The 27141-nt window shown below is 41.8% G+C and overlaps 1 protein-coding gene across 4 annotated transcripts in view; it reads right to left on the bottom strand.

Moving 5' to 3' along the window:
• Positions 1 to 14738: 14738 nt before the first annotated feature.
• The window catches only part of DMD (dystrophin), a 1698782-nt gene continuing 1686379 nt past the window's right edge, over positions 14739 to 27141 (bottom strand). For 3 of the 4 annotated variants that reach the window (XM_060087209.1, XM_060087210.1, XM_060087211.1), the window contains one exon: positions 14739 to 17222. In XM_060087209.1, coding sequence (XP_059943192.1) covers positions 17125 to 17222 — 98 coding nt within the window. In that variant the 3' untranslated portion in view covers positions 14739 to 17124. Of the gene's footprint in view, positions 17223 to 22167; positions 22200 to 27141 lie in introns of all 4 variants that reach the window. The other variant, XM_060087208.1, reaches the window with a different exon arrangement.

Here is a 27141-nt window from a genome sequence, read left to right as displayed (position 1 = left end):
TATTTTTTGGTGGTGTCTTTGTCTGGTTTTGGTATCAGGGTGATGGTGGCTTCACAGAATGTCTTTGGGAGTATTCCCTTCTCTTCAGTCTTTTGGAAGAGTTTGAGAAGGATCGGTGTAAGTTTTTCTTGTATGTTTGGTAGAGTTCGCCTGTGAAGCCGCCTGGTCATGGACTTCTGTTTGTGGGGAATTCTTAAAACTACAGATTCTATTTCACTTGTAGTTATTGGTCTGTTCAAGTTATCTATTTCTTTTTGTTTCGGTTTTGGCAGGCTGTATGTTTCTATAAAGTTGTCCATTTCTTCTAGGTTGCCAAATTTGTTGGCATATAATTGTTCATAGTATTCTCTTATGTTTTTTGTATTTCTGCGGTATTGGTTGAGATTTCTCCTTTCTGATTTCTTATTTTGTTTATTTGCATTCTCTCCCTCTTCTTCTTGGTGAGCCTGGCCAGAGGTTTGTCAATTTTGTTTACTCTTTCAAAGAACCAGCTCTTGGTTTTATTGACTTTTTCTATTGTTTTTTAAATCTCCTTTTTATTTATTTCCTCTCTGATCTTTATTATTTCCTTTCTTCTGCTGACTTTAGGTTTTGTCTGTTCTTCTTTTTCTAATTCTTTTAGGTAGTAGGTTAGGTTGTTATTTGAGATTTTTCTTGTTCATTGAGGAAGACCTGTATCACTATGAACTTCCCTCTAAGAACTGCTTTTGCCATAGATTTTGTGTGGTTTTGTTTTCATTGTCATTTGTCTCAAGGTATTTTTTAGTTTCCTTTTAGATTTCCTCATTGACCCTTTGGTTTTTTAATAGCATGTTGTTTAGTCTCCATGTAATCATTTTTTTCTCATTTCTTTTCCTGTGGTTGATTTCTAGTTTCATGACATTGTGGTCAGAGAAGATGCTTGCAATAATTTCTATACTCTTAAATTTGTTGAGGTTAGTTTTATGCCCTAGTATGTGGTCAGTCCCAGAGTACGTTCCATGTGCACTTGAAAATAATGTGTATTCTGGTTGTTTTGGATGTAGTGTCCTGAAAATATCAAGTCTAACTGCTCTATTGCCTTATTTATTTTCTGTCTAGGAGGTCTGTCCATTGACTTGAGTAGAGTGATAAAGTCTCTTACCATTATTGTATTCCCATCAGTTTCTCCATTTATGTCTGTTAGTATTTGTTTTACGTATTTGGGTGCTCCTATATGTGCATATATGTTGATGTGTGCATATATCCTCTTGTATTGATCCTTTTATCATTATATAGTGTCCTTCTTTATCTTTCTTTATGGCCTTTGTTTAAAAGTCTCGTTTGTCTGACATGAGTATTTTGACTCCTGCTTTCTTGTTATTTTCATTTGCATAAAATATCTTTTTCCATCCCCTCACTTTCAATCTATGTGTGTCCTTTGCCCTAAGGTGGGTCTCTTGTAGGCAGCATATGGTAGGCTCTTGTTTTTTAATCCAGTCTGCCACTCCCTGTCTTTTGATTGGAGCATTCAGTTCATTGACATTTAAGGTAATTATTGATACATATGTATTTATTACCATTTTAACCCTTGTTTTCCAGTTGATTCTGTGTTTCTTCTTTGTTCTATTCTTTTTGTTTTTGTGGTTTGATGATTTCCTTTTATTTTATGCTTGTGTTCTCTTCTTTTTGGTTTTTGTGAATCTACTGTATGCTTTTGATTTGTGGTTGCCCTGTTTTTCAAGTATGTTAACCCCTTCCTATGTCTGTTTACTTTAGCCTGATAGTCATATAGGCTCAAACACATTGTAAAAAAAAGAAGAATCTACATTTTTTACTCTCTTTCCCCACATTTTATGATTTTGATATCCTTTTTTACATTTTCATGTTTATCCTTTTGCTGTTCCTTGTGTTTGTTATTGCTTTTACAAGTAGTTTTTTTTTTTTTGATCTGTATACTGGCTTAAGTGACTTTCCAATTGTGATTTCCTCCTTCCTTTATCTTCTTGCTTCTTTTCTATTTAGAGAAGACCTTTCAATATTATTTTTAGGATAGGTTTAGTGTTGCTGTATTCTTTTAGTTTTTGCTCATCTGAGAAATTCTTTATTTCTCCTCCTATTCTAAATGATCATCTTGCTGGGTAGAGTATTGTAGGTTGCAGATTTTTTCCCTTTCAAGACTTTGAATATATTTTGCCACTCTCTTCTCATCTGCGGTGTTTCTGTAGAGAAATCAGCTGGTAGCCTTACGGGGGTTCTCTTATAATTAACTCTTTGTTTTTCTCTTGCTGCCTTTAGAATCCTCTCCTTTAACTTTTGCCACTTTTATTACAATATGTCTTGGTGTAGGTCTGTTTGGGTTCATCTTGTTTGGGACCCTCTGTGCTTCCTGTATCTGGATATCTGTTTCCTTCTTTTGGTCTGGGAAGTTTTCAGCCATAATTTCTTCAAATACATTTTTAATCCCCTTTTTCTTCTCCTTCTGGAATCCCTATTATGTGTAGATTGGTATGCTTCATATTATCCCATACTTCTCTTATATTGCTTTCATTTTGTTTTTCATTTGGCTTTCTGTCTGCTGTTTTGATTGGGTAATTTCCATTCTATCTTCCAGATCACTTATTCTTTCTCCTGCATTATTCATCTGCTATTCACTGCTTTTAGCTCAGCTTTTGTCTCGGCAAATGATTTTTCTAATTTTTCTTGGCTCCTCCTCATAGTTTCTAGTTCCTTTTTACAGTAATCTGCATTTCTGTCATTAGCCTTTCTTAATTCCTTCAGTATTTTCCTTACCTCCTTTTTGAACTTGGTGTCTATTAGGCTGAAGAGGTCTGTTTCATTGTTTGTTCCTTCAGGGGAATTCTCTCGGTCTTTTAACTGGGAGTGGTTCCTCTGCTTCTTCATTTTACTTACATTTCTCTTATTCTGTGCATTTAGGAGAAACAATTATCTACTTTAGTCTTAGAGGACTGTTTATATGTGGAAGCATCCCTGCCTAGCTTGTGTGGGTTTAATACTGTTTTGGCATGAGGGCTGTTTTTGGTTTGGATGCTTGCCGTCTCTTTCCTCAGCATGTGCTGGCCGTTATTCCATTGATAGTGGGTGGGCAGGTGCACAGCCCATGCACATTCCTGGGAAGGTGGGGGCCAGTGGTTGGTGCCTGGTCACAGGATGCACTCCTGGGAAGATGGGGGCAGCAGTTAACGCCTGGTCCCAGGACCCTCAGCGGGGGCAGGCTACATGCATTCCTGGGGAGGCGGTGGCAATAGTCGGCACCTGGTCACAGGGCATGCTCCCGGGGAGGTGGGGGCAGCAGTTGGCACCCAGCCGTGGCACCCTTGGTGGTGGTGGGCCATGTGCACTCCTGGGGAGGCGAGAGGGCAGTGGTCGGCACCTGGTCTCCGAACCCTTGTTGGTGGCAGTGGTCGACACCCACCTCTGGAGTTCGAGATGGCAGCAGCGGCTTGTGCCTATACCCCAGAGTTTGTGCAGGCTGTGCCCTGCCGCCTGAGAGTTGGCAGAGAAAGAAGCTCCTATGGTGGTCCCTCCCCTGTCGTTGTGAGCCCCCTAGCAATGGTGACTTTCCTGTCTGTCAGTCCCAGTCTTCTTCCCATGCTCCCTTTGTTGTGGTGCACCACACCCTAGCCCCCTCAGGCTGTCTCCACGCAGCCAACCCCAATCCCTTTCCCAGGTCTGACCTCCGAAGCCCGAGCCTCAGCACCCAGCCCCATCCCACGCCAGTGGATGAGCGTCTCAGGCTGGGGAGTGCTGGGTGGTGTCACTGACTGTGTGTGCAGTCCTTGGAATCTAATTTTTAAAAAGATACAAATGAGCTTATTTATAAAACAGAAGCAGGCTTATAGATATTGAAAACAAGCTTATGATTACCAAAGGGAAAACGTGGTGGAGTGGAATAAATCAAGAGCTTGGGATGAACACACACACACTACTATATATAAGATAGATAACCAGCAAGGACCTACTGTATAGCACAGGGAACTCTACCCAATATTCTGTGATAACCTATATAAGAAAAGAATCTAAAAAAGAATGAATATATGTATATGTATAACTGAATCACTTTGCTGTACACCTGAAACTAACACAACATTGTAAATCAAGTAAAATCCAATAAAATTAAAATATTGAAAAAAAAAGGAATCTAAGCATACTACTACAGAAAAGCATCAAATCACAAAGGGAGAGAAATAAGGAATGAAAAGAATTACAAAAAAAGCCAGAAAACAATGAACAAAATGGAAATTCATCCATACTTATCAACACTTACTTTGAATATCCATAGACTAAATCATCTAATCAAAACACATAGGGGCTTCCCTGGTGGCGCAGTGGTTGAGAGCCCGCCTGCCAATGCAGGGGACATGGGTTTGAGCCCTGGTCTGGGAAGATCCCACATGCCGTGGAGCAACTAAGCCTGTGTGCCACAACTACTGAGCCTGCGCTCTAGAGCCTGTGAGCCACAACTGCTGAAGCTCGTGCGCCTAGAGCCTGTGCTCCACAAAAAGAGGCTACTGCAGTGAGAAGCCCACGCACTGCAATGAAGAGTATCCCCCGCTCGCCAGAACTAGAGAAAGCCCGTGTATAGCAACAAAGACCCAATGCAGCCATAAATAAATAAATAAATAAATAAATAAAATTAGATTCCACATATGAGGGATATCGTATGATATTTGTCTTTCTCTGTCTGACTTACTTCACTTAGTATGATAATCTCTAGGTTCATCCATGTTGCTGCAAATGGCATTATTTCGTTCTTTTTTATGGCTGAGTACTATACCATTGTATATATGTACCACATCTTCTTTGTCCATTCCTCTGTCAATGGACATTTAGGTTGTTTCTGTGTCTTGGCTATTGTAAATAGTGCTGCTATGAACATTGGGGTCCATGTATCCTTTTGGATTATGGTTTTCTCCGAATATATGCCCAGGAGTGGGATTGCTGGATCACGTGGTAGTTTTATTTTAAGTTTTTTAAGGAGCCTCCATACCATTCTCCATAGTGGTTGTACCAATTTACATTCCCAGCAACAGTGTAGGAGGGTTCCCTTTTCTCCACACCCTCTCCAGCATTTATTGTTTATAGACTTCTTGATGATGGCCATTCTGACTGGTGTGAGGTGATACCTCGTTGTAGTTTTGATTCGCATTTCTCTGATAATTAGTGATGTTGAGCATCTTTTCATGTGCTTTATGGTCATCTAGATTCCTTTATCTTTTGTGTATCTACTTTAGGTTTTTGCTTTGTGGATACACGAGGCTAACATAAAACATAACAGTCTCTTTTAAGTTGAAACAACCTAAGTCCAAACACATTCTAACACTCTACGTTTTTACTCTCCAATGTTTTATGTTTTTCATGTCACAATTTACATCTTTTTTATCTTTTTTTTTTGTGTGGTATGCGGGCCTCTTACTGTTGTGGCCTCTCCCGTTGTGGAGCGCAGGCTCAGTGGCCATGGCTCACGGGCCTAGCCGCTCCGCGGCATGTGGGATCTTCCCGGAGTGGGGCATGAACCTGTGTCCCCTGCATCGGCAGGCGGACTCTCAACCACTGCACCACCAGGGAAGCCCTACATCTTTTTATCTTGTGTACAGTAAGTTCCCTACAGATGAACGAGTTCCGTTCTGAGAGCATGTTCATAAGTCCAATTTGTTCATAAGTCCAACAGAGTTAACCTAGGTACCCAACTAACACAATCGGCTATATAGTACTGTACTGTAATAGGTTTAGAAGACTTTCACAGAAATAATAAATAACAAACAAACAGAAAGTAAAGAAAACATTTTTAAACAGATTTTTTAAAAAAATTATTTATTTTGATTTTTGGCTGTTTTGGGTCTTTGTTGGTGCGCGCGGGCTTTCTCTAGTTGCGGCGATTGGGGGCTACTCTTTGTTGCAGTGCGGGGGCTTCTTATTGTGGTTGCTTCTTTTGTTGTGGAGCACGGGCTCTAGGCGTGCGGGCTTCAGTAGTTGTGGCACGCAGGCTCAGTAGTTGTGGCTCCTGGGCTCTAGAGCACAGGCTCAGTAGTTGTGGTGCACAGGCTTAGTTGCTCTGCGGCATGTGGGATCTTCCCGGACCAGGGCTCGAACCTGTGTCCCCTGCATTGGCAGGCGGATTCTTAACTGCTGCACCACGAGGGAAGTCCAAAAACATTTATAATCTTACAGTACAGTACCTTGAAGGGTGCAGTGGTACAGTACAACAGCTGGCGCTTCTTAGCAGTACTAGGTACATCACTGCAGCTTTTATGCTTGCTTCTGGAAATCCTGGGCTTGAAATAAAGATACTGTACTATTGTACTCTATACAGTACTGTACAGTTAGTTACACAAAATCACAACCACTTGTAAAGGAAGTACGCACGTGACAATATACGCCAGATGTGTGGACTAACGTGATTGGACATGCAAACGCACGTGTGCACCTTTGAAAGTTTGCAGCTTGAAGGTTCGTATGTAGGGGACTTACTGTATCCACTAACAAATTACTGTAGTTATTGCTATTTTTACTACTTTTGTCTTTTAACCTTCATACTAGATCTTTCAGTGATTAACCCACCACCATTAGAACATTAGATTATTCTGAATTTAACTATGTATTTCCCTGTACCAGTGAGATTTATACTTTCATATATTTTCCTGTTATTAATTGGCACCCTTTTGTTTCAGCTTAAAGAAGTCCCTTTAACATTTCTTTTAAGGCTGGTCTGGTGGTGCTGAACTCCTCATCTTTTGTTTCTCTGGAAAACTCTTTACCCTTTAATTCTGAAGAATAACTTTGCTGGATAGAATATTCTGGTTGGCAGTTTTTTTTTCTTTTAGCACTTTGAATATATCATGAAACTGCAACGTTTCTGCTAAAAAACCTGTTGATGGTCTTATGGGGGTTCCCTTGTAGGTAACAAGTTGCTTTTCTCTTGATGCTTTTAAAATTCTCACATTGTCTTTAACTTTTGAGACTTTAATTATAATGTCTTGGTTTGGGTCTCTTTGGAGTCATCTTATTTGAAACTCTCTGGTCTTCCTAAATTTGAGTATCTGTTTCCTTCCTGAAGTTAGGGAAGTCCCTTAAGCTATCTTCACTCTTTTTATTATTTTTTTCTTCTTTTATTATTGTATTTCTCTTTTTTCTTTGTATGAATTCCATTGCCATGTCTTCAAGTTCTTGGATCCTTTTTCCACTTCATCTAGTCTGTTGTTGAACCTGTCTATTGAATTTTTTAGTTCAGTTATTGTATTCTTTAGCTCTGTGATTTCTGTTAGGTACTTTGTTTTATTTTCTGTTGATTGAAATCCTCACTTTGTTCATACATAGTTTTCCTGATCTCAGTGACTGTTATGACCTTTCCTGACCTTTATGACTGTTATTTTGAACTCTTTGTCAGGTAAATCACTTATTACTGTTTAATTAAGGTCTTTTCTGAAGTTTTACAGGCATACCTTGGAGATATTGCTGGTTCGGTTCCAGAACTGCAATAAAGGGAATAATGCAGTAAAGTGGGTCAGACGAATATTTTGGTGTCCCAGTGCATATAAAAGTTATGTTTACACCATACTGTAGTCTATTAAGCATGCAGTAGCGTTATGTCTAAAACACAATGTACATACCTTAATTTAAAAATACTTTATTGCTAAAAACTGTTAGCCATCATCTGACAATGCAGGGTTGCCACAAACCTTCAATTTGTAAAAAACATAGTATCTGTGAAGTGCAATAAAGTGAAGCGCAATGAAACAAGGTACGTCTGTATCTTGTTCTTTCATTTTGAATATCTTCCTCTGTTTCATAATTTTCCTTGACTCTCTGTGTTAGTATCTATGCTATTAGATAAAGCTGCCACCTGTCCTAGTCTTGAGGGAGTGGTTTGTGTAGATGAAATTCATTGTTCAACCCTGCCCAGCTCTAGGTTTTCTCTCCAACCTTTGTGATTGTCTGAGTAGACTTCTTTGTTGGTGGCTCCTAGCAGTTGAGGGTGTGCTAAGATCTGTCACTGTCCCAAAGGGGAAGATCTCAGTCAGCATCTAGAAGCAGGCTGATTGGAAGCCAGCCCTCTTTCAGGGGATAACTGGGAGATGGTTGTTTCTGTCTGCTGCTTCTGCACTGTGTCTTGGGGGGATAGCTGGTAAAAAACTGTTTCTCCTTTGTTACAGTCCTGTGGGACTCATGAATGTAAGCCCCACTGGCCACCAGAGCCAGGCGGTCAAGGGGCGCTCCCTGGGCACACAAACCAGGGCACCAGATGTGTGCACAAGGTCCTTTCTGGGCGATACGGGCAACCTGGAGCAAGGCAGAGGGAGAGCACAAACAGAGTGTCCACTGGCTCTGGGGTCTCCGGAGAGTATTGCCGTCTGCCCCTTGATGTGTGGTATATTCGAGGCCTTCCCTTCAGGCTGCAGCTGTTCAGATTAGCAAGTAGGCCTCACTCAGGGAAAGACTGGGCATTTCTGTCTGCTGCCCCTGCAACATGCCCTGAGGGGATAGCTGGTTAAGAACTGTTTATACGTTGTTTGTTTTGGCCTTGCCACGGCATGAGGAATCGGCATGAGGGATCGTAGTTCGTAATTCCCCGACCAGGGATCGAATCCGGAGCACCGGCAATGGGAGCAGGGAGCCCTAACCACTGGACTGCCAGGCAATTCCATCGAACTGTTTATATATTTGTTACAATCCTTTGGGACTCGTGAACAATGTGTGGGCCCCACTGGAGACCGAAGAAAAATGGTCAAGGGGTGTCCCCTGGGCAGTAGCTGCAAAAACCAGGGTGCCAGACATGTTCACAAGCTCCTTTCTGGGAGATACCAGCGACCTGGACCTAAGCAGAGGGAGAGCACACATATGGTATCTGGGGTCTGTGGGGAGTATTGCAGTCAGTCCCTAGATGTGAGTTAAATTAGGAGACTGCCCCTGAGGCCACAGGTATTATGATAAGTAATTAGGACTCTTTCAAGGGAGACTGGGTATTTCTGTCTGCTGCGTCTGAGTTAGCCATGGTGAGTCTGCATGGACCCTTTAAGGAGTGTCTCATAGTGCACTACAGCTGTACAGGTCTCATGGACATAAGCCTTGTTGGCTTTTTTTCTTTTAATATTTATTTATTTGGCTGCACCGGGTCTTAGTTTGCAGCACACGGGATATTGGTTGTGTCATGCGGGATCTTTTTTTTTTTTTTTTTTTTTTTTTTTTTGCGGTATGCGGGCCTCTCACTGTTGTGGCCTCCCCCGTTGCGGAGCACAGGCTCCGGACGCGCAGGCTCCGGACGCGCAGGCTCAGCGGCCATGGCCCACGGGCCCAGCCGCTCCGCGGCATATGGGATCCTCCCAGACCGGGGCACGAACCCGTATCCCCTGCATCGGCAGGCGGATTCTCAACCACTTGCGCCACCAGGGAGGCCCTAATGTGGGATCTTTAGTTGAGGCATGTGAGATCTAGTTCCCTGGCCAGGGATTGACCCCGGGCCCCCTGCATTGGGAGTATGGAGTCTTACCCACTGGACCACCAGGGAAGTCCCCAAGCCTTGTTGGCTTTCAAAGCGAGATGTTTTGCAGGCCTGTGTCTCTGGTAGAATTCTTTTTTAAAAAAATTAATTAATTAATTTATTTTTGGCTGCGTTGGGTCTTCGTTGCTGCACGCGGGCTTCCTCTAGTTGCGCGAATGGGGGCTGCTCTTTGTTGCGCTGCACGGGCTCTAGGCGTGCGGGCTTCAGTAATTGTGGCACATGGGCTTGGTGGTTGTGGCTCACGGGCTCTAGAACGCAGGCTCAGTAGCTGTGGCACACGGGCTGAGTTGCTCCACGGCATGTGGGATCTTCCCGGACCAGGGCTCGAACCCGAGTCTCCTGCATTGGCAGGTGGATTCTTAACCACTGCGCCACCAGGGAAGCCCTCTGGTAGAATTCTTAATGTGGGATTCAAACCCTTTTCTCCTCAGGGAGAAGCTGGTAGTTTTGAGTTCCCTCCCGGCTGCGTGTTGCCACGCCTGGGGTGGGGTTTATAGCGACATTCTGTCTCAGTTTCTCTTACCTGTTTCCATGTGGTTTCTTTTTTTTTCTTCATTTGCCTGATATGCGTAGGAGTCACTCAACTAGTTTCTGACTTTCTTTTAGAAAGAAGTGTTGTATATGTAGCTATAGGCTTGGTGTGTCTATGGGAAGAAGTGAGTTCGGGAGACTTGTATGTGGCCATATTGAACTGGAGCTCACAGAAAGTGACTGTTCTTATTTGATATAGGTCAGCTACAGTATACATATGAAAATAAGATTTCTAGTTGAACCTAAAGGTTTAAGAATAATTAGGTGTTTTTTTTACATCTTTATTGAAGTATAATTGCTTTACAATGATGTGTTAGTTTCTGCTTTATAACAAAATGAATCAGCTATACATATACATATATCCCCATATCTCTTCTCTCTTGCGTCTCCCTCCCTCCCACCCTCCCTATCCCACCCCTCTAGGTGGTCACAAAGCACCGAGCTGATCTCCCTGTGCTATGCGGCTGCTTCCCACTAGCTATCGATTTTACATTTGGTAGTGTATATATGTCCATGCAACTCTCTCACTTTGTCTCAGCTTACCCTTCCCCCTCCCCATGTCCTCAAGTCCATTCTCTACGTCTGTGTCTTTATTCCCGTCCTGCCCCTAGGTTCTTTAGAACCTTTTTTTTAGATTCCATATATATGTGTTAACATACGGTATTTGTAAGTTTCTTTCCGACTTCACTCTGTAGGACAGACTCTAGGTCCATCCACCTCACTACAAATAACTCTATTTCACTTCTTTTTATGGCTGAGTAATATTCCGTTGAATATATGTGCCACATCTTCTTTATCCATTCATCTGTCGGTGGACACTTAGGTTGCTTCCATGCGCTGGCTATTGTAAATAGAGCTGCAATGAACACTGGGGTACATGACTCTTTTTTTTTTTTGTGGTACGCGGGCCTCTCAGTGTTGTGGCCTCTCCCATTGCGGAGCACAGGCTCCGGATGCACAGGCTCAGCAGCCATGGCTCATGGGCCCAGCCGCTCTGCGGCATGTGGGATCTTCCCAGACCGGGGCACGAACCCGTGTCCCCTGCATCAGCAGGCAGACTCTCAACCACTGCACCACGAGGGAAGCCCCATGACTCTTTTTGAATTACGGTTTTCTCAGGGTATATGCCCTGTAGTTGGATTGCTGGGTCGTATAGTAGTTCTCTTTTTAGCTTTTTAAGGAACCTCCATACTGTTCTCCTTAGTGCCTGTACCAATTTACATTCCCACCAACAGTGCAAGAAGGTTCCCTTTTCTCCACACCCTCTCCAGCATTTATTGTTTCTGGATTTTTTGATGATGGCCATTCTGACTGGTGTGAGATGATACCTCATTGTAGTTCTGACTTGCATTTCTCTAATGATTAGTGATGTTGAGCATTCTTTCATGTGTTTGTTGGCAGTCTGTATACCTTCTTAGGAGAAATGTCTATTTAGGTCTTCTGCCCTTTTTTGGATTGGGTTGTTTGTTTTTTTGACATTGAGCTGCATGAGCTGCTTGTAAATTTTAGAGATTAATCCTTTGTCAATTGCTTCATTTGAAAATATTTTCTCCCAAGAATAATTAGCTTTTAAAAATGTATAGCAAGTGAAGAAACCTTCACCAAGTGATCAAAGTTAACATTACCAAGGATGAGACAGACCATCATTACATACATGCCTCCTGCTATGATGTGCTGAGGACACATCATTGCTTATGTCATATTCCTGCCAAAAGCACATAACCTGAATCTAATCATGTGGACACATCACAGAAACCCAAATTAAGGCACATCCTACAATTAACTGGCTTGTACTCTTAAAAAAAAAATCAAGGTCTTTGAAGACAAAGAAGGGTAGAGAAACTGTTTCAGATCAAAGGAGATTAAAGAGACATGACAATGTCATGAATATGGGCTGTGGAGTAGGTGATAGCTTTGTATAATGTTAAATTTAAAAATTTTGAGAACTGTAATGTGGTTATGCAAGAGAATGTCAGTTCTTGGGAAATGTACATGAAGTATTTAAGCATAAAGGGGCATGATGTCTGAAACTTACTGTCAAAATGGTTCAGAAAGAAAACACTATAGTTGACCCTCGAACAGCATGGGTTTACACTGCGTGGGTCCACTTACACGCCGATTTTTTCCAATAGTAAGTACTGTGGGACTACATGATCTGAGGTTGGCTTAATCTACAGATGTGGAGGAACCGCAGATACAGAGGAATTGTATATATGGAGGGCCAACTATAAGAGTTATACACGGGTTTTCAACTGTGGGGGGGCGGGGGGCGCCCCAACCCTTTTGTTCTGCAAGGGTCAATTCTGTTGGGGGAGGGGAGGGAGAAAGGAGAGGGTGAGGAAGGAGCGAGAAACTAAATGGGACAATACGTAAGCAGTTATTGAATCTGGGTAAAGGGAATATGGGGGTTCTTTGTACTATTCTTGTAACTTTTCTGTGAGTTTGAATTATTTCAAAATGAAAACTGACAGAAGAGCTCAAAATTTATCCTGAATATATGTAAAACACAAACACATGAGTGCACGCACACACACGCACACAAGCACGCATATATAGAATTTAAGTCTAAAGTTACTGTACAGAATCTTTTCTGTATATGAAAGCCACTCTCAAACATCGCCAAACGTCACACACTCACATGGTATTGCTTGTTACGGCGTGTCTGGCGTGTTGCCACTCCTGTGTTGTCAGATAAGTCCGTGAGATCACAGCACTCTGAAGCCCAAGGAGCAGTGGAGGATGTGTTTATGGTTCCTACCCTAGTGGCTTTGCTACTGTGGGAAAGAATGCAATTCACGCCCTTCCTACACTTAATTTGAAGGCAGAGTCTTTGCATGTGTACCAGTGCTTGCCTTTGTATTCGTTCCGCCATTAGAGCATTGCAGTTTCAGGGAAATCCCATCGCAGCTCCACAGAACGCGTCCATACATGTCCATTAGTCTTGGGGCTTTCCCCCAAACACACATTCTGCTTGCTGATGCACAACCTGTGCCAGCTTGATGCACTTTAATTTTTAGCTGAAATAAATCCCTCCCCTCCAGCCTGTGCCTAGTGTGGAAAGGAAAGCCAAATGCCCTCCTCAGAGCGAGACATACAGTTTTGTCTTAGGTTGAAGCATTGAAGAGTCCTCAGTTACCTAGTTGAGTGCCATCAAAACAGCCAGTCTGGGCGTTTCAAACAAAAGCAGGCTCGGGGAATGGCACGGGGGAATCAATGATTTATTTAAATAGGATGAAAATTAGTCTTCGTATGTGTGGATTTCAAGGGAAGTCTTTCAGTGTAGTAGTCCCTTAGGTTGGTATCATCACCCCACCCTCAGCTTACTGATTCGTATCAGAGGTGCCACACCCATTTTTTTTTTTTTTTTTTTTTTTTTTTGCGGTACGCGGGCCTCTCACTGTTGTGGCCTCTCCCGTTGCGGAGCACAGGCTCCGGACGCGCAGGCTCAGCGGCCATGGCTCACGGGTCCAGCCGCTCCGCGGCACGTGGGATCTTCCCACACCGGGGCACGAACCCATGTCCCCTGCATCGGCAGGCGGACTCCCAACCACTGCGCCACCAGGGAAGCCCGCCACACCCATTCTAACACCATTCTTAATCAGCTTGACCATCTCCTATTATTTCCAAAGTCACTAGAATAGGCTGTACCTAGTGGACTTCTGTAATTTCTTTGGCCCTCCAGCATCTGAACCTGTTGAGGAGCTCCTCTCTGTGACTCTTGGTGGGAAGCAGAGATAGATGGTCTCTCCCTAGAGGTGTTGACATTGCTCCTCGTCTTCCTAGCCTCCTTTGCAGCTAGGACAGAAGCAGAGCAGGACAGGGGTGAGGGGATCTCCCTCTGGTGGTGGTCCTGACTATGTACGAGAGGGGTGTGCCCCTCAGAACCAGTTCTGAGGCATCATTTTAGGAGTGACTTCTATTGCTCAGACGTCTCCTTGGGTCTGGTACCATTAATAATAATAGAAGTGATAAGCAAAGTGTCAACTGCAAACTAGTTAATTCATATACTTGTTATTACTAAAACAGAAAACAAAAAGACCACTATGACCATTGCTGCATAAAATTACCTCCCGAGCTGCAAGTACTTACCACCTTTGATCCAGAAATCGCCCTTCTAGGAATGTGTCCAATGGATATATTTTTGCACAAGTGAAAGGATGAAATGAGAGATGTGTGGTATTGTTTGTCAGAGCAAAAGAGGAAAACCACCCACATACCCCACCAAAGGGGACCGTTTAAATAATATCCCCCCCACACACTGGGTTATTAGCTATAAAAAAGCATGAGGAAAGCATTTCATATATTGAAATGAAAAGATCTATTTCAATATAATTAAGGATAGATCTCTTGAGTCCATTCTTAAGTTTAAAAAAAAACCAAGGTATATAACTGAATGCATAGAATGCTAGCTTCTGAGTAATAAAAGGAAAAAAATAGGAACATATGTTTGTAATTGCTTATACAATAATGACACTTTGGAAGGAAACACAAGAAATTATTAATATTTACTCAGAGTGCAGTGAGGATGAGGTGGGAATAGGGTAGTCAGGGTCCTTCTTTTCACTGTTGGGCTTTCTAGATTTTTCAGTTTTTTTAACGATATGAAAATGTTGCCTATGTAAAAAATAAAAACAAAGTACTGCAGTCCAGTCAACACTTTTTTGTAACATAACTGCGTGCTTTATTGAGATACACAGCAAAGCAGTAATATAATACAATAGTAAGGCATATATTTGGTGAAGTCTGATATGTTGTGAAAATGCAGTAAAACTGAAGTTTAAAAAAATAATTAGTAAATGTTACAGTGTTGGTGTTAAAACACAATATATTATGATACTCAAGTAAGAACCCAGTACCTGAAAACAATGACATAACATGCCAGGTGATGTTTATGCTTCAGTTACATTGGTTATGATTTACAGTTTAATACTCAGTGGTTATAAAGAACACGAAACAATGTCCAACTTATGCTTAAAATGTAGCAATAAAGCTCTCAGTTTTTATTCAAATATTTTGACAGACTCACTCCAGAACTAATGTCTAAAAGATAAAATAAAACAAAAGATTAAAACAAAATTAAGCCCTCTATTTACCTCTGATTTTAGAATGAAACTTAAACTTCTTAGTAGGAAGTAAAGTAACCCCTTGTTTTAAATCACGGTTAAAAAAAAATCCTCGGGTAAAGAAAAAGTACAGTGTCACATAAAGGAAAACAATGCAAGACTAAAATCAAATCTTCATGTAATTTGTTACCTTAGAGCTTTGGGTTTTCTTTTGGAAATTATGAACAAAAACAAAAATGGAGGGAAATGTTCTCACAATGGACAGGTGGTGAAGCTGTGAAATCAGGTGTGCACAATTATTAGGAACACCCCAAAACCAAAGTGAGGTAGAAATAGCATGAGAAGCCATGTCTGATGTTAATTATCATTAGTAAAATAAGGAACAAAACCCACTCTCCAAAAGTTAATTACACTTGATGTAAGAGGTAACAGATTTGCAAGATGATAGGTCACACAGTGATTTCTATTGAATGAATGATTTAAAAAAGTGAAAGACTAATAAGATGAAATGAAAGAGTAAAGCTTTTTCCTACCAGTTAGTCCTCTTGAGCGTTCTCCTCTGCTTGAATGATTTGTTTATTAATGTATTTAACCTGCCTAATCCACCAGAAAGGGTTTGGAGTACCTTTTGGAACATTTAAATCAATTTGCGTTCCCACTTACAAACCTGCCTGGAGTTACTTGTAGAGAAATGCCAAGGAGGGAAACGTGATTCATGGGCTTCTCTGGGTGGATATTGAACAGTACCACAATGTGACGGGGCTACTGTGTTACACATTTTCACTAAGGGTTGTTTTAAATTAAGTCTTGTGGCATTTACAAACTCATTACAATGGGGAAAAAGATCTTCAAAAACTGGAAAACCAAGACACCCACTGCTGTTTGACTGTGAGAAAAGAACAGTTGTAATTATAAAGCTCTCTCTGTGAGGTTATGAACATTCATCCAATCCTTTACGTCAAGAGTGGCCTGCTCCCTCTGAGGGATTGGCTGGGAAGCCACAGCCCTCCAGCCCTACCATAGTCCTCCTCCTGCCTGGGAGTTAAAAATGCCTTCGGATGCTCTGATTTTCACTGAAGCATCATTAAATTTAAACTGTGGCATTGCCAGCAGCAGGAAGCTGAATACATCAACCAGCGGATTACTCTGACGTAATAAGTCCTGTGTATTCATTCATATGTCCCTTAAAAAAATCCAGTACTCTAGTTGTCAGTGGAAAGTTTAAAATGAGAAACATCTGGAGGCCCAGACAATGTTTTAGTGCGGTAGTTTCCTTCTGGCTTCAGGCTCCAGGGAAAATTCATTGTAGACCCAAGTAGGTAAGCCTGGATGACCAGAAGCGATTTCTTTCTGTTAGGACTTGGCAAGAACATTTGAACAAGGAATTTAAAAGGTCTCTTGAAATTCATATCTATTTATCTATATACCCATAGTATTTACATACTTATAGACATATAGACGTGTAACACGGAAACCCACAGCCAGTCCCACTCAGTCAACAATTCCAAAAGAGCGATATGAAGTAGTCATTTGGTGGTGTTAGAGGAAGTCCTATCTTAAATATGCAAGAAAAAAAAGCCACGAATCTCATATGGATATCACGCTAAAAGGATGCAAAACAATGTGCTGCCTCAGTGTGTGTGTGTGTGTGTGTGTGTGTGTGTGTGTGTGTGTGTGTATGTGTTTGTTTTTAGGGGTTTTTATAAACAACTTTTTTTATAAAGCACACTTTAGTTTACAATCTTTCTTTATAACTGTTATAAATTTTTAAACAACCCAAAATGCGTTCCATATAAAGAAATGGCAAGTTATTTAGCTATCAAGATTTTACATGTAGTTTTCTTATAACTTTTTTTGTACAATTGCATAGACGTGTAAAACCTGCCATTGTTAACAAAACAATAACAGACTTAGAAACTACTGAAATCTACAGTATAGTACCACTACCCTTCACAAAAATATAGATTTGTTTTTCTTGTAAACTCTTACTGTCTAACCCTCTTTGTTGTACGAATGTTATAAACCAGGCGGGAGTCAGGAGCTGTGAAACATTTATTCTGCCCCTTCTTCATCTGTCATGACTGAAACTAAGGACTCCATCGCTCTGCCCAAATCATCTGCCAAGTGGAAAAGGCTTCCTACATTGTGTCCTGGAAAACAAAGAGAAAGACACACTTGACACAAGGTGTAGTTACCATCACCCCAACTCTTTGTCATTTGGGAAATCATCCCCCGTTTCTAGGTGAAGACAACACAGAAGCTGCGTCGAGGGGATACACAACAGGGTTTGGTTTTTCACCAGTTTTCCAGGAAGAAGCAAAGCCTTGTTAATGAAGCCATTCCACACTGTTAGTATCAGCCTCATATTGGATCAGGCTCCTATAGTGTCATATAAATGGAAAAAAGTCAGACTGCGCTCATCTTCCCCATGAAATATATATCAAAAGGCTTCCATGGATAAGCACAAGATTTCTGTCATAAGAGGAACAATTCGTGATGGGATGTATCTTTTCCACCTTGCTGTGGGAGATTATTTACTATGTACTTGTATTAAAAATTATTTTCCTATCGAACAACCATCACCATAACTATCACCACCACCACCGCCGCCACTCTTCTCCATCACCGTTAGCATCGCTACCATCACTACGTGTGAAATCTTTATCTCAAGGCTGTTACAAGCTGTTGGCTCACGTCTAAGGCTATGGCGGAGGTGACTGTTTTCTCTCTGCTTTTACTTGAGTTGAAAGATGAACTCTTGAATTGACCTTAGTATACACTATTAACATTTGAATTAGGAAGCTTCAGGAAAAAAAATACTTTTCATCCCAAATTACTCAAGAGCCTAATTATAAGATGACCCACATGTATAGCATGGATTTGGGTAGCCTCTGAATTCATTTTTGATCTCCTAATAAATGAGGGTTAACTATCAGAATAGCCTTCTAATAATAGTATGATATGACCTATCATTAATCCCCCAGCATGGAGCATAAAAGCAGCACAATGTCCCTGGGTACTTTGTGGCAAAATTCAGATCTAGAGTAAGATAATTTGAGACATACTTTATGACTTGCCTCGTCATGTATGTCCCATATTTTTATATGGCTAATTTTAATTCTTGGACATGAGGAAATCATTCCACTATTCAAGTACTGCCTTTGAAACTAAAAATGCTTTACTAGGCTATTACTACCTTGCCATGTATCAACTTTACAGATTCCCATAATAATTGTTAAAATCCCTATAAACATTAAAGATAGACTAGGGTAGGTGTTCTATTCTAGTATTTATTTCAAGAGACATATCGTTTTTAAATATAAGAGGGGACCTGAAGAGGACTCATAGGCAGGCACTTAAACAGCGATGGCACCAGATCAAGTTAAGACTTAACTTTAATGCTGTTCAGCCATTTTTATTAAGGTGACCGAGTTTGTAACTCTCTGAGCTTTATTAGTGCAGAAAGTTTCAATGAGGACTAATTATGCTTTAAAAAAATCACTCTGGATTTTGGTTGGGGCTGCACATATAAAAACTTCTAACAAAGCATATGTACTATGCCTAGAGTAGGCCAGTAGTTTGGCAGCCCTCAGTGAAGAACAAAAATCATCTTTGGCTTTTCTAAACCATAAAAACCACAGGAAGCCATAGTGGGTCCTTTGCTACTCCTCAGAGCACAAATATCTAACTGATGCCACCGAGTTGGAGGGCTTCCCTTGTATCTACTTTTGACTGCCCAGCAACCCTGGGAAATCTGTACAGTTATTCATGTGTAATTGAAAATAGATGGACTAACTGCAAATTTTAAATTGCTTGCAATCTTAACAGCAATTAATAAAACCAGTAAAAACAAACCCCAAGACTCTTACAACCTGATACCTAAATATAATTCCAACTATTTCTCACGTCTATACTATAGTATAGGCCTCCTGGTAGCTAGAAAATGTATTACAAAACATAAAACAGGGAAGAAATCATTTTTGTCTCCATCAGCTTATTGACAGTAATCAAAAAGTGCCTATTTTAGACTGTGCTAGGAGATGCAGACTGCAGTTCAAAAGATAACGAAGACAAGTAAGTGCATTTATAGATGATATAGCCAGGTGGTGCTTCTACCCCTCAAAATGGTGTTCCGTTACTAACTGGAAGGAAAATTCTCGAGTCTCTTAAGAGGCATAAGTTCTAGGGGTATCTGCTATTTAAAAAGTTACCAGGTCAGAGGTTCATGGTTTTTTTTTTTTAATTAATTAATTTATTTATTTTTGGCTGTGATGGGTCTTCGTTGCTGCGCGAGCTTTCTCTAGTTGCGGAGAGCAGGGGCTACTCTTCATTGAGGTGCGCGGGCTTCTCATTGCAGTGGCTTCTCTTGTTGCGGAGCACGGGCTCTAGGGATGTGGGCTTCAGTAGTTGCAGCATGCGGGCTCAGTAGTTGTGGTGCACGGGCTTAGTTACTCCGTGGCATGTGGGATCTTCCCAGACCAGGGCTTGAACCCGTGTCCCCAGCATTTGCAGGCGGATTCCTAATCAGTGTGCCACCAGGGAAGTCCCAGGTTCATGATTCTTAATACACCATACCTACTCCCACAAAATGTTAGGTGGCCTTTAACCTGTCCAGACGGTTAAGTGTTCAGAATTGACCTCATGGCCATCCCTATGCTAGAAGAATGAACGTTCTGAGTCACCTCACCATATCTATATGATGCCTTTCATTACTTTGTTTACAAATACCTGCTTCATCAGAATAACAATTCCAGTGTTTTCCATGGAGGTCTTCCTTAGAGCCAGGAAAAAAAATTCTATCTGACTAAATGCTGCCCCAAAGAATCATATACCTCAACCCGCTGGAGGCATAGAACCACACACAGATAGGGAATTGGGACACAAAATAGATTTGTATCCTGCTTCTGTTATCCGTGCGTGTAAGGCAGAACATTAGTGAGATCATTAATTTTACCTGACAGATTTTTCTAAAGTCAAAATGAAAATCTTGTGCTATGAGCATGAGAGGCCCTGGAAAACAGGCAGGATGCAGGCATCTGCGATTAGCTTCAGGCACAAGTAGACATAAAAATACGTCTATAGACGTACTTAATCCATTCTTAAGCAAGGATTGTTGAAGAGAAAGGCACTGTGCGTCTGACATTAGGGTAGTTGTATGTTTTTCCAAGTTGGTGCGAAGTGCGACACGTGGACTCTCACGTGCCGCCTCTGCCTCAGGAGTTGTTCGCTGCAGTGATTGGAATTGAGACTTTCTGGCAGAGACCCAAGACCTCAATAGCAATCTGGCACTGTTTTTTAAAAAATACTGTTCCCAAAGAAATGGTGAGCACTCAACTGGCCAAAGCAAAGCCAGAATACTGCAGTGAAATGTGCTTATCTTTTCTTCTCTGTAATTTAATCTTTGAAAAGATATCTGGTCTGCAGTACATTTGGGGTATTTTCATAGCATTAAAAAAATCACTATTGTTTTGATTCTCTGGCTTTCTGAAAACTTATCTGACTATAATACACCTCAGGTAGTACAGTTTCCAAATGCCTATGTGACTTCAGTTACATGTGCTGGCCTTTTCTAAAATTCGTTTATGAGAGACACATGTTTAGGGTGGTTAAAAATATGGTGCAACTTTTTACCACAAGTTAAAATAAATTTTAAGGGGCACTTACCATCAGAATGAACCCAAGACGTCTCACATAAGAAGGCAAACCGTCAGGAGCATTCAATGCTTCACCAATTCAGGTTTCCTGTTTCTCCTCCCAGCCCACCGCTCCCTCCCTTGGACCCCACAAGCCTTGGAAGGGAGCACTGGTGTAGACACACTGAAGGATCGTTCAGTTGATTAGACCTGCATGGCATGGCACTGGCAGAATTTCCAGTATGATGTTTAAATGAATCAGTGGCTACTCCTGTCCATCTGTTGCTAAGGATCCAGAACCTTCTCATATAAGGACTCCCCACCCGTACAACCTGTCTCCCACAATAGTACACACTATTGCCATCCATGGGAGAGCTTTCCTTCTTGCGTCCTTCATACTAAACTCTTGGTAAGGACAATCTTGTTTCACTTGGGCTGTCACTCAACACTTTGTCATCCAATGTCATTTCATTAGGTAATTCAATGTTTAGCTAATATTTCTGGTAGAACAGAAGTATGAAGCAGCTTTTACTGTAAAACCCCAAACCACATTCAGTGATAATGCTGTACCCTACCTATAAAAGGCATTAAAAAAATCCCTCAAGACTCCAAGATTCACTTTTTATCCCTAATTGGTTATTGTTTTATCTGGCTCAAAATGCCAAGTAAAGAAAAAAAGCATCCTCTAAAGGGCAAGTTGAGATGACATATGCTTTTCACACACCATTTTCTAAGTGGCAGTAAAGCACACAGTTAAAGAGTGTGACTCTGGACCCAGACTGCCTGGATTTCAAATCCTGGCTCTGTCACCTTGGACACGTTGCTTACCCTTTCATTGACTCAGTTTCCTTATCTGTAAAATGGGGTTAATAAGAGTACCTACCTCATAGGATTGTCCTGAAGATTACATAATGAAAAAGATGGCAAGTGCTTAGAAAAGTCCTTGACACACAGTAAGCGCTCAAAAAAATGTTAGCTAAAGTGGGAAAGAAAGAGTGTAGGCACCAGGAAAAAGAAAACAAAAACAAAATGAAGTCATCCCTGAAGAATAAAAACCAAGGGCACTGGCAGAAAATGCTAGGGTCCTGGAAGTAGAAGGAAGCTTTATGACTCATCAGTTATGTTCGAGGCTAAATGTAGTTTGAAGATTTTGTTTGTGTTGCAAATGGCAACAGATGATGAACTTCAGGATTCCAACCTAGGGACTACGAAGCGTTGCCATTTAAAAGAGATTCCTGTTCCCCCAACCCCTGGTCCTGTTGTCATGGTGATGACAATGACAGTGAACATTTGAGGAATGTTCCTCATAAGCTGCAAGTGGAGAGGTGACTACCATCCTTACATGATGACACGTGTAATACACACATGGGCGTGCACGCACACAATTCTTACACAAACGCCAAACATAGAAAGCGGGATGAGACAGACAGAAGCCATGGCCGTGAGCCTGAATCTCACTAACCTCTCTCATTGGCTTCCCAGGGGTATTTCTTCCTTTAATAATAGAGAGAGGAAGAGGCAGAGATATCAGAAAGGAAAAAAAAAGCATAAATATACAGTTTCATACCAATTTGCTTCTTTTACCAAACAAATGTTGAGATGACAATTCAGTTATCCCCTTCTGGAAAAAAAATAAAAACAAAAACACCCAAAAGACACATCCAGTCAAATAACCTTTACATACACTTAAAGTCGGTGTAAACAGATAACATGATCCAGGAGACATCACTCATAGAATCCATAGAGCTCACATGTTCAACTGGATGAAAGCTGGCACAGCATAGAAATCTGACAAATTGAGCACTGTTTTCAAGGGCAACTGTAGAATCTCAAGTTTACTGTCCAAAAATCTCAGAATCTCTTTATTGTCCACTTGACGACCAACACACCAAAACAAACAGTAGTTGGTTTCAGGTGCCAAAAATCTGCACTCCAAATGCGAGGTAGAACACTGCATAGAGGCTAGACTCCATCCTCTTGGGAGAAGCTGTTCTATCTGATAGAAGCTGAGCATGTCCATGATGGGACTGGGGGCACGGGAGAAAATTGCAACAAAGTGGGAAGGAGATAAGTCCCACTTATGGGCAAGCCATGGAGCCAGATTCAGAAATGAGTCTTCACCTTCCTCCTCATGATTCAACAGATACCAGGAGCCTTGAGGGTCGGCCAAAGACCCTCTGGCCTTGTTTGTTTTATAGAATCCTGTATCTGTATGCAGTTATTTATTTTTGAAAAGCAGGTTCTGATGAGAAAGTTTTTCTATGCTAATATTTATAACCGGACAGAAAATTAGGGACCACTGACCATACCTGGCATGTCTTGGGCATGCGATTTCTGGGGTCTCCAAAGTGAAATACTGGTTTCCAAACTTTGGCTTTAGCATTGGGCCACTTCCTACAACATTCTTATCTGCAATCCAGTATTTAGAGCAGAAACAAGCAGAGCTGTGAGAGATCTTGTGCAGCATCTCCCTTTCCCCTGACACACTCCAAGAAGACCTATGACCCCCTGAAACAATTTGAGTACTAGTCTAGAACGAAGAGGTATTGAGCTACTAATCCAAAACAAACTTTTTTTTTTTTTTTTGCGGTACGCAGGCTTCTCACTGTTGTGGCCTCTCCCGTTGCGGAGCACAGGCTCCGGATGAGCAGGCTCAGCAGCCATGGCTCACGGGCCCAGCCGCTCCGCGGCATGTGGGATCTTCCCGGACCGGGGCACGAACCCATGTCCCCTGCATCGGCAGGCGGGCTCTCAACCACTGTGCCACCAGGGAAGCCCTGTGTTACCATTTTTAAGGGAACTCTACTTTAAATTTTTTTTTTAAAAATTATGTACTTGGTAGTATCATAGGTTCAATTAAAATATTTTGAGTTTCTTTTACATGTGATGTAATAGCCAAATTAATATGGGCACAATTCATTAAGCTAATATACTTATTTTGAAAGTGTACTTGTTTGGGAAAAGAAGCTTTTTGAACAGTTGACTCTCAACCGCTGCGCCACCAGGGAAGCCCCCAAAAGAAACTTTTTAAAACTCAAGTTTAGTGTTTAAAACTTCTGGTGTACATTTTAAGGTTTTCTAAGTATGACCCTCCCCCTGTCTTTGCCTTCCTTCTGAATTGTCCTGAGTCAGAGATTTCTTGGGGATACAGAAACTGCATGCTTGACGATGTAATAAACATGGTCAAGGTATTTGATGCTCCTCAAACCAGGAGAAAGAGAGAGATGCTCCTCAGTGGTGGGTGTTCCCAGTGGTAGGCCCATAGCAGACGATGGGGAAAAGCGAGGGGGGAGAACAGCATTTCATCCTTGATGGTGCACGCCAACCCCAGCAGGAATTAGTCATCCATTCTTTTTCACTTCATTAGCAAAATTTTAAGAATTTTCTACTTCATGGTTATACTGTCTGGTGGTAGAATTAATTCTCCTCCCCTGCAAGACTGTGAGCTCCCTGAAGGCAGGGTCCACATGTTGCTCACCTACCTCTCTCTCCCTGATACCTCTACTATACCTCGACGCTACACGTATTTGGTAAATGCTGGCTGAACTAAATTAGGTAGCCACTAGGTCATGGCCAAGAGTCCTTGGATGCTTTAGGCTACTTGGCCTTGCCTGCGATCCTTTAGCTTGGATGCCAAGGGCTGTAGCTGCGTCTGGCTTGTAACTTGGGCCTATTTTTCTTTTTCTTCTTTTTTAAACTGAAGTATAGTTGATTAACAATGTTGTGTTAGTTTCAGGTGTACAGCAAAGTGATTCAGTTATATATATATATATATATATATATATATATATATATATATATATATATATATATATTCTTTTTCTGATTCTTTTCCCTGATAGGTTATTACAAAATATTGAGTGTAGTTCCCTGTGCTATACAGTAGGTCCTTGACTTAGGTCTATTTTTAAAACCTCAGAACCTTAGGAAGGACAGTGTTGTTAGAAAGCAATGTGATTTTAGCTTTAGAATGTAATTACGGTTCCTAGAATGATAAAGGTTATGTATCTTTATTAATTCTTCAACAAGGACTATTCAAAGTTCAGTATCAACTGGTCACTGCTGAAGATGAAGCAGACGATTTGGGTTTTGTTTCAGGTACTTCTTCAGAAACCATGTTTTCTGTAAAATGGACCTCCCAGAGCTATGTGATCCCTGACCTCTTTCAAAATCCTCCCTCGCGGGCTTCCCTGGTGGTGCAGTGGTTGAGAGTCCGCCTGCCGATGCAGGGGACATGGGTTCATGCCCTGGTCCGGGAGGATCCCACATGCCGCGGAGTGGCTGGGCCCGTGAGCCATGGCCGCTGAGCCTGCGCGTCTGGGGCCTGTGCTCTGCAACGGGAGAGGCCACAACAGTGAGACGCCCGCGTACAGCAAAAAAAAAAAAATTCCTCCCTCGCCACTTGGGTTCCAATGTGCTCATTAGCATAGTACGAAGGGAAGTCCGCTTCTTGTTTAAAAAGAGTTAAATGTTTTCTACTTGTATCAGAAATACTTTCTACACTGATAAAATAGATGCTCGCTGGTTGCACCATTAAAAACATTCTTTACCAATAAATAAAGTGCCAAATAAAAGGTTTATGTGAAAAACACATTGTTTGCAAATGAGTTTCCTTAGACCTTCGGTTAGGGGGTCCATCTGGCAATGCAGTATGCTGTCAGGAAATGAATCAAGAGAAACAGGAAGTGTGCTGGGGAGTCCTGAGTCTAAAGAAAGGGCTTGGTCAGGTCTGCAGAAGTCTCGTTTCCTCAGGCAGTACAAACTTGAGAGGATTGGCTGTAATTCATTTTTCACAGTCAGAATCGCAGGACGTTACTGTTTCTGAGTATCTTTATGAGCTTCTTTACCTCAGTTCACTGACTTTTTTAAAAAGTTAAGGAATAATGAGTCCCTTTTTAGGACTTCTGTTTCATTACAAGTGAAAGAAGATTGAAATGGCTATACTTCATTGAAAATGCAGGATCTTTGGTGAAGACGGATATAAACGCATAAATCAATTCAAAAGCACAGTTTTCTTGAGCTGAAAGTTGACCAGCACTGAAATCTGTGACTGTATGTATGTGATGAGCTAGAGTGGACAACAATTTAATGATGTAAAGTCGGGGTTGGCACATTTTCTCTGTAAAGGGCCAGATAGCTATAAATACTTCGGGCTTTGCCAGTCACGCAGTCTCCATAGCGGCTATTCAGCCCTGCCACAACTACTCTGCCCTTGGAGTGAGAAAGCCCCGCAGACAATATGTAAGTGAATGGGGGTGGCTGTGTTATGATGAAACCTTATTTATAAAGAGTTGGCCCGTGGACTGCAGTTTGCTGGCCCCTGGTGTAAAGGAGCAACAGCTCAGATCCTTTCTGGAAGCCAAGAGGAAAGGGAAGGGAGCCTGCAAGGGGGGGCCAGGATGCTTCCATCTGTCTTTGCTCTTTATGTTGCTCTTCCATAAAAGTCACAGACAAGACTTGAATTTTAGAAGACGGCAGGTTTTGCAAAGCGGTTGGCTTTCTAATTTAGAGGCGTTTAACAGAATGTATGTGGCCTTATTTAGGAGGGGGGAGTATGAGAGGGAGAGGATGGCATGGGCTGTTGGGGATAAAAATAATGTGGCACAGGTCAGCAGGTAAGAGATTATACAGGCAGCAGCAATACCCGCATAACAGTGCTAACTGCTTCCTGAGTTGTCTTACTGCACATCTTGGATCCTATTGTTAATCCATGTCCAGTGGCACCTAAATTTTACAGAGACCAACACCATACCCCTCACTAGCGAAGCGTTTTCTTTCAGGAATGCACACGCATCGAACAAACTGTTTGTTAGACTGCTAAACTATCAGAGACGTATGGACAAATCGCTTAAAGAGTTGATTTTAGGGCCTTCCCTGGTGGCGCAGTGGTTGAGAGTCTGCCTGCCGATGCAGGGGATACACGGGTTCGTGCCCCGGTCCGGGAAGATCCCACATGCCGCGGAGCGAATGGGCCCGTGAGCCATGGCCGCTGAGCCTGCGCATCCGGAGCCTGTGCTCCGCAACGGGAGAGGCCCAACAGTGAGAGGCCTGCGTACCACAAAAAAAAAAAAAAAAAAAAGAGTTGATTTTAAAACGATGTTTGTTTTTCGTCCTACCCATGTAGCCTCCCTACAGAATAATGGTGGAGATTTAGAAAGTGTCCTGTGGTAGATAATGCCTTTTATTACAGTGGAATTCAACTTCTCCATCTATATATAGACACAGGGAGAGAGTATATGGGTAGATTAAATAGGTTAGATAGAAATTGGCTAACATTCTGTGTTTAATGTACACCAAGGCCCTCAAGGTCCTCAGGTGGTTGTGAATAACTAACTAGAGCCAGAGATTCATCGGAAAAGATAGGCTCGCAAAGCTAAACAGGCACACGTTCACGCCTTGAACTCCCTGCGGTTTATAGTGGCTACGAGGCAGGATA

The sequence above is a fragment of the Mesoplodon densirostris genome, chromosome X (assembly GCF_025265405.1).
Source record: "Mesoplodon densirostris isolate mMesDen1 chromosome X, mMesDen1 primary haplotype, whole genome shotgun sequence".
Classification (NCBI taxonomy): Eukaryota; Metazoa; Chordata; class Mammalia; order Artiodactyla; family Ziphiidae; genus Mesoplodon; species Mesoplodon densirostris.
The sequence above is the reverse complement of the archived record's forward strand: the minus strand, read 5'-3'. Positions and strand labels throughout refer to the sequence as shown.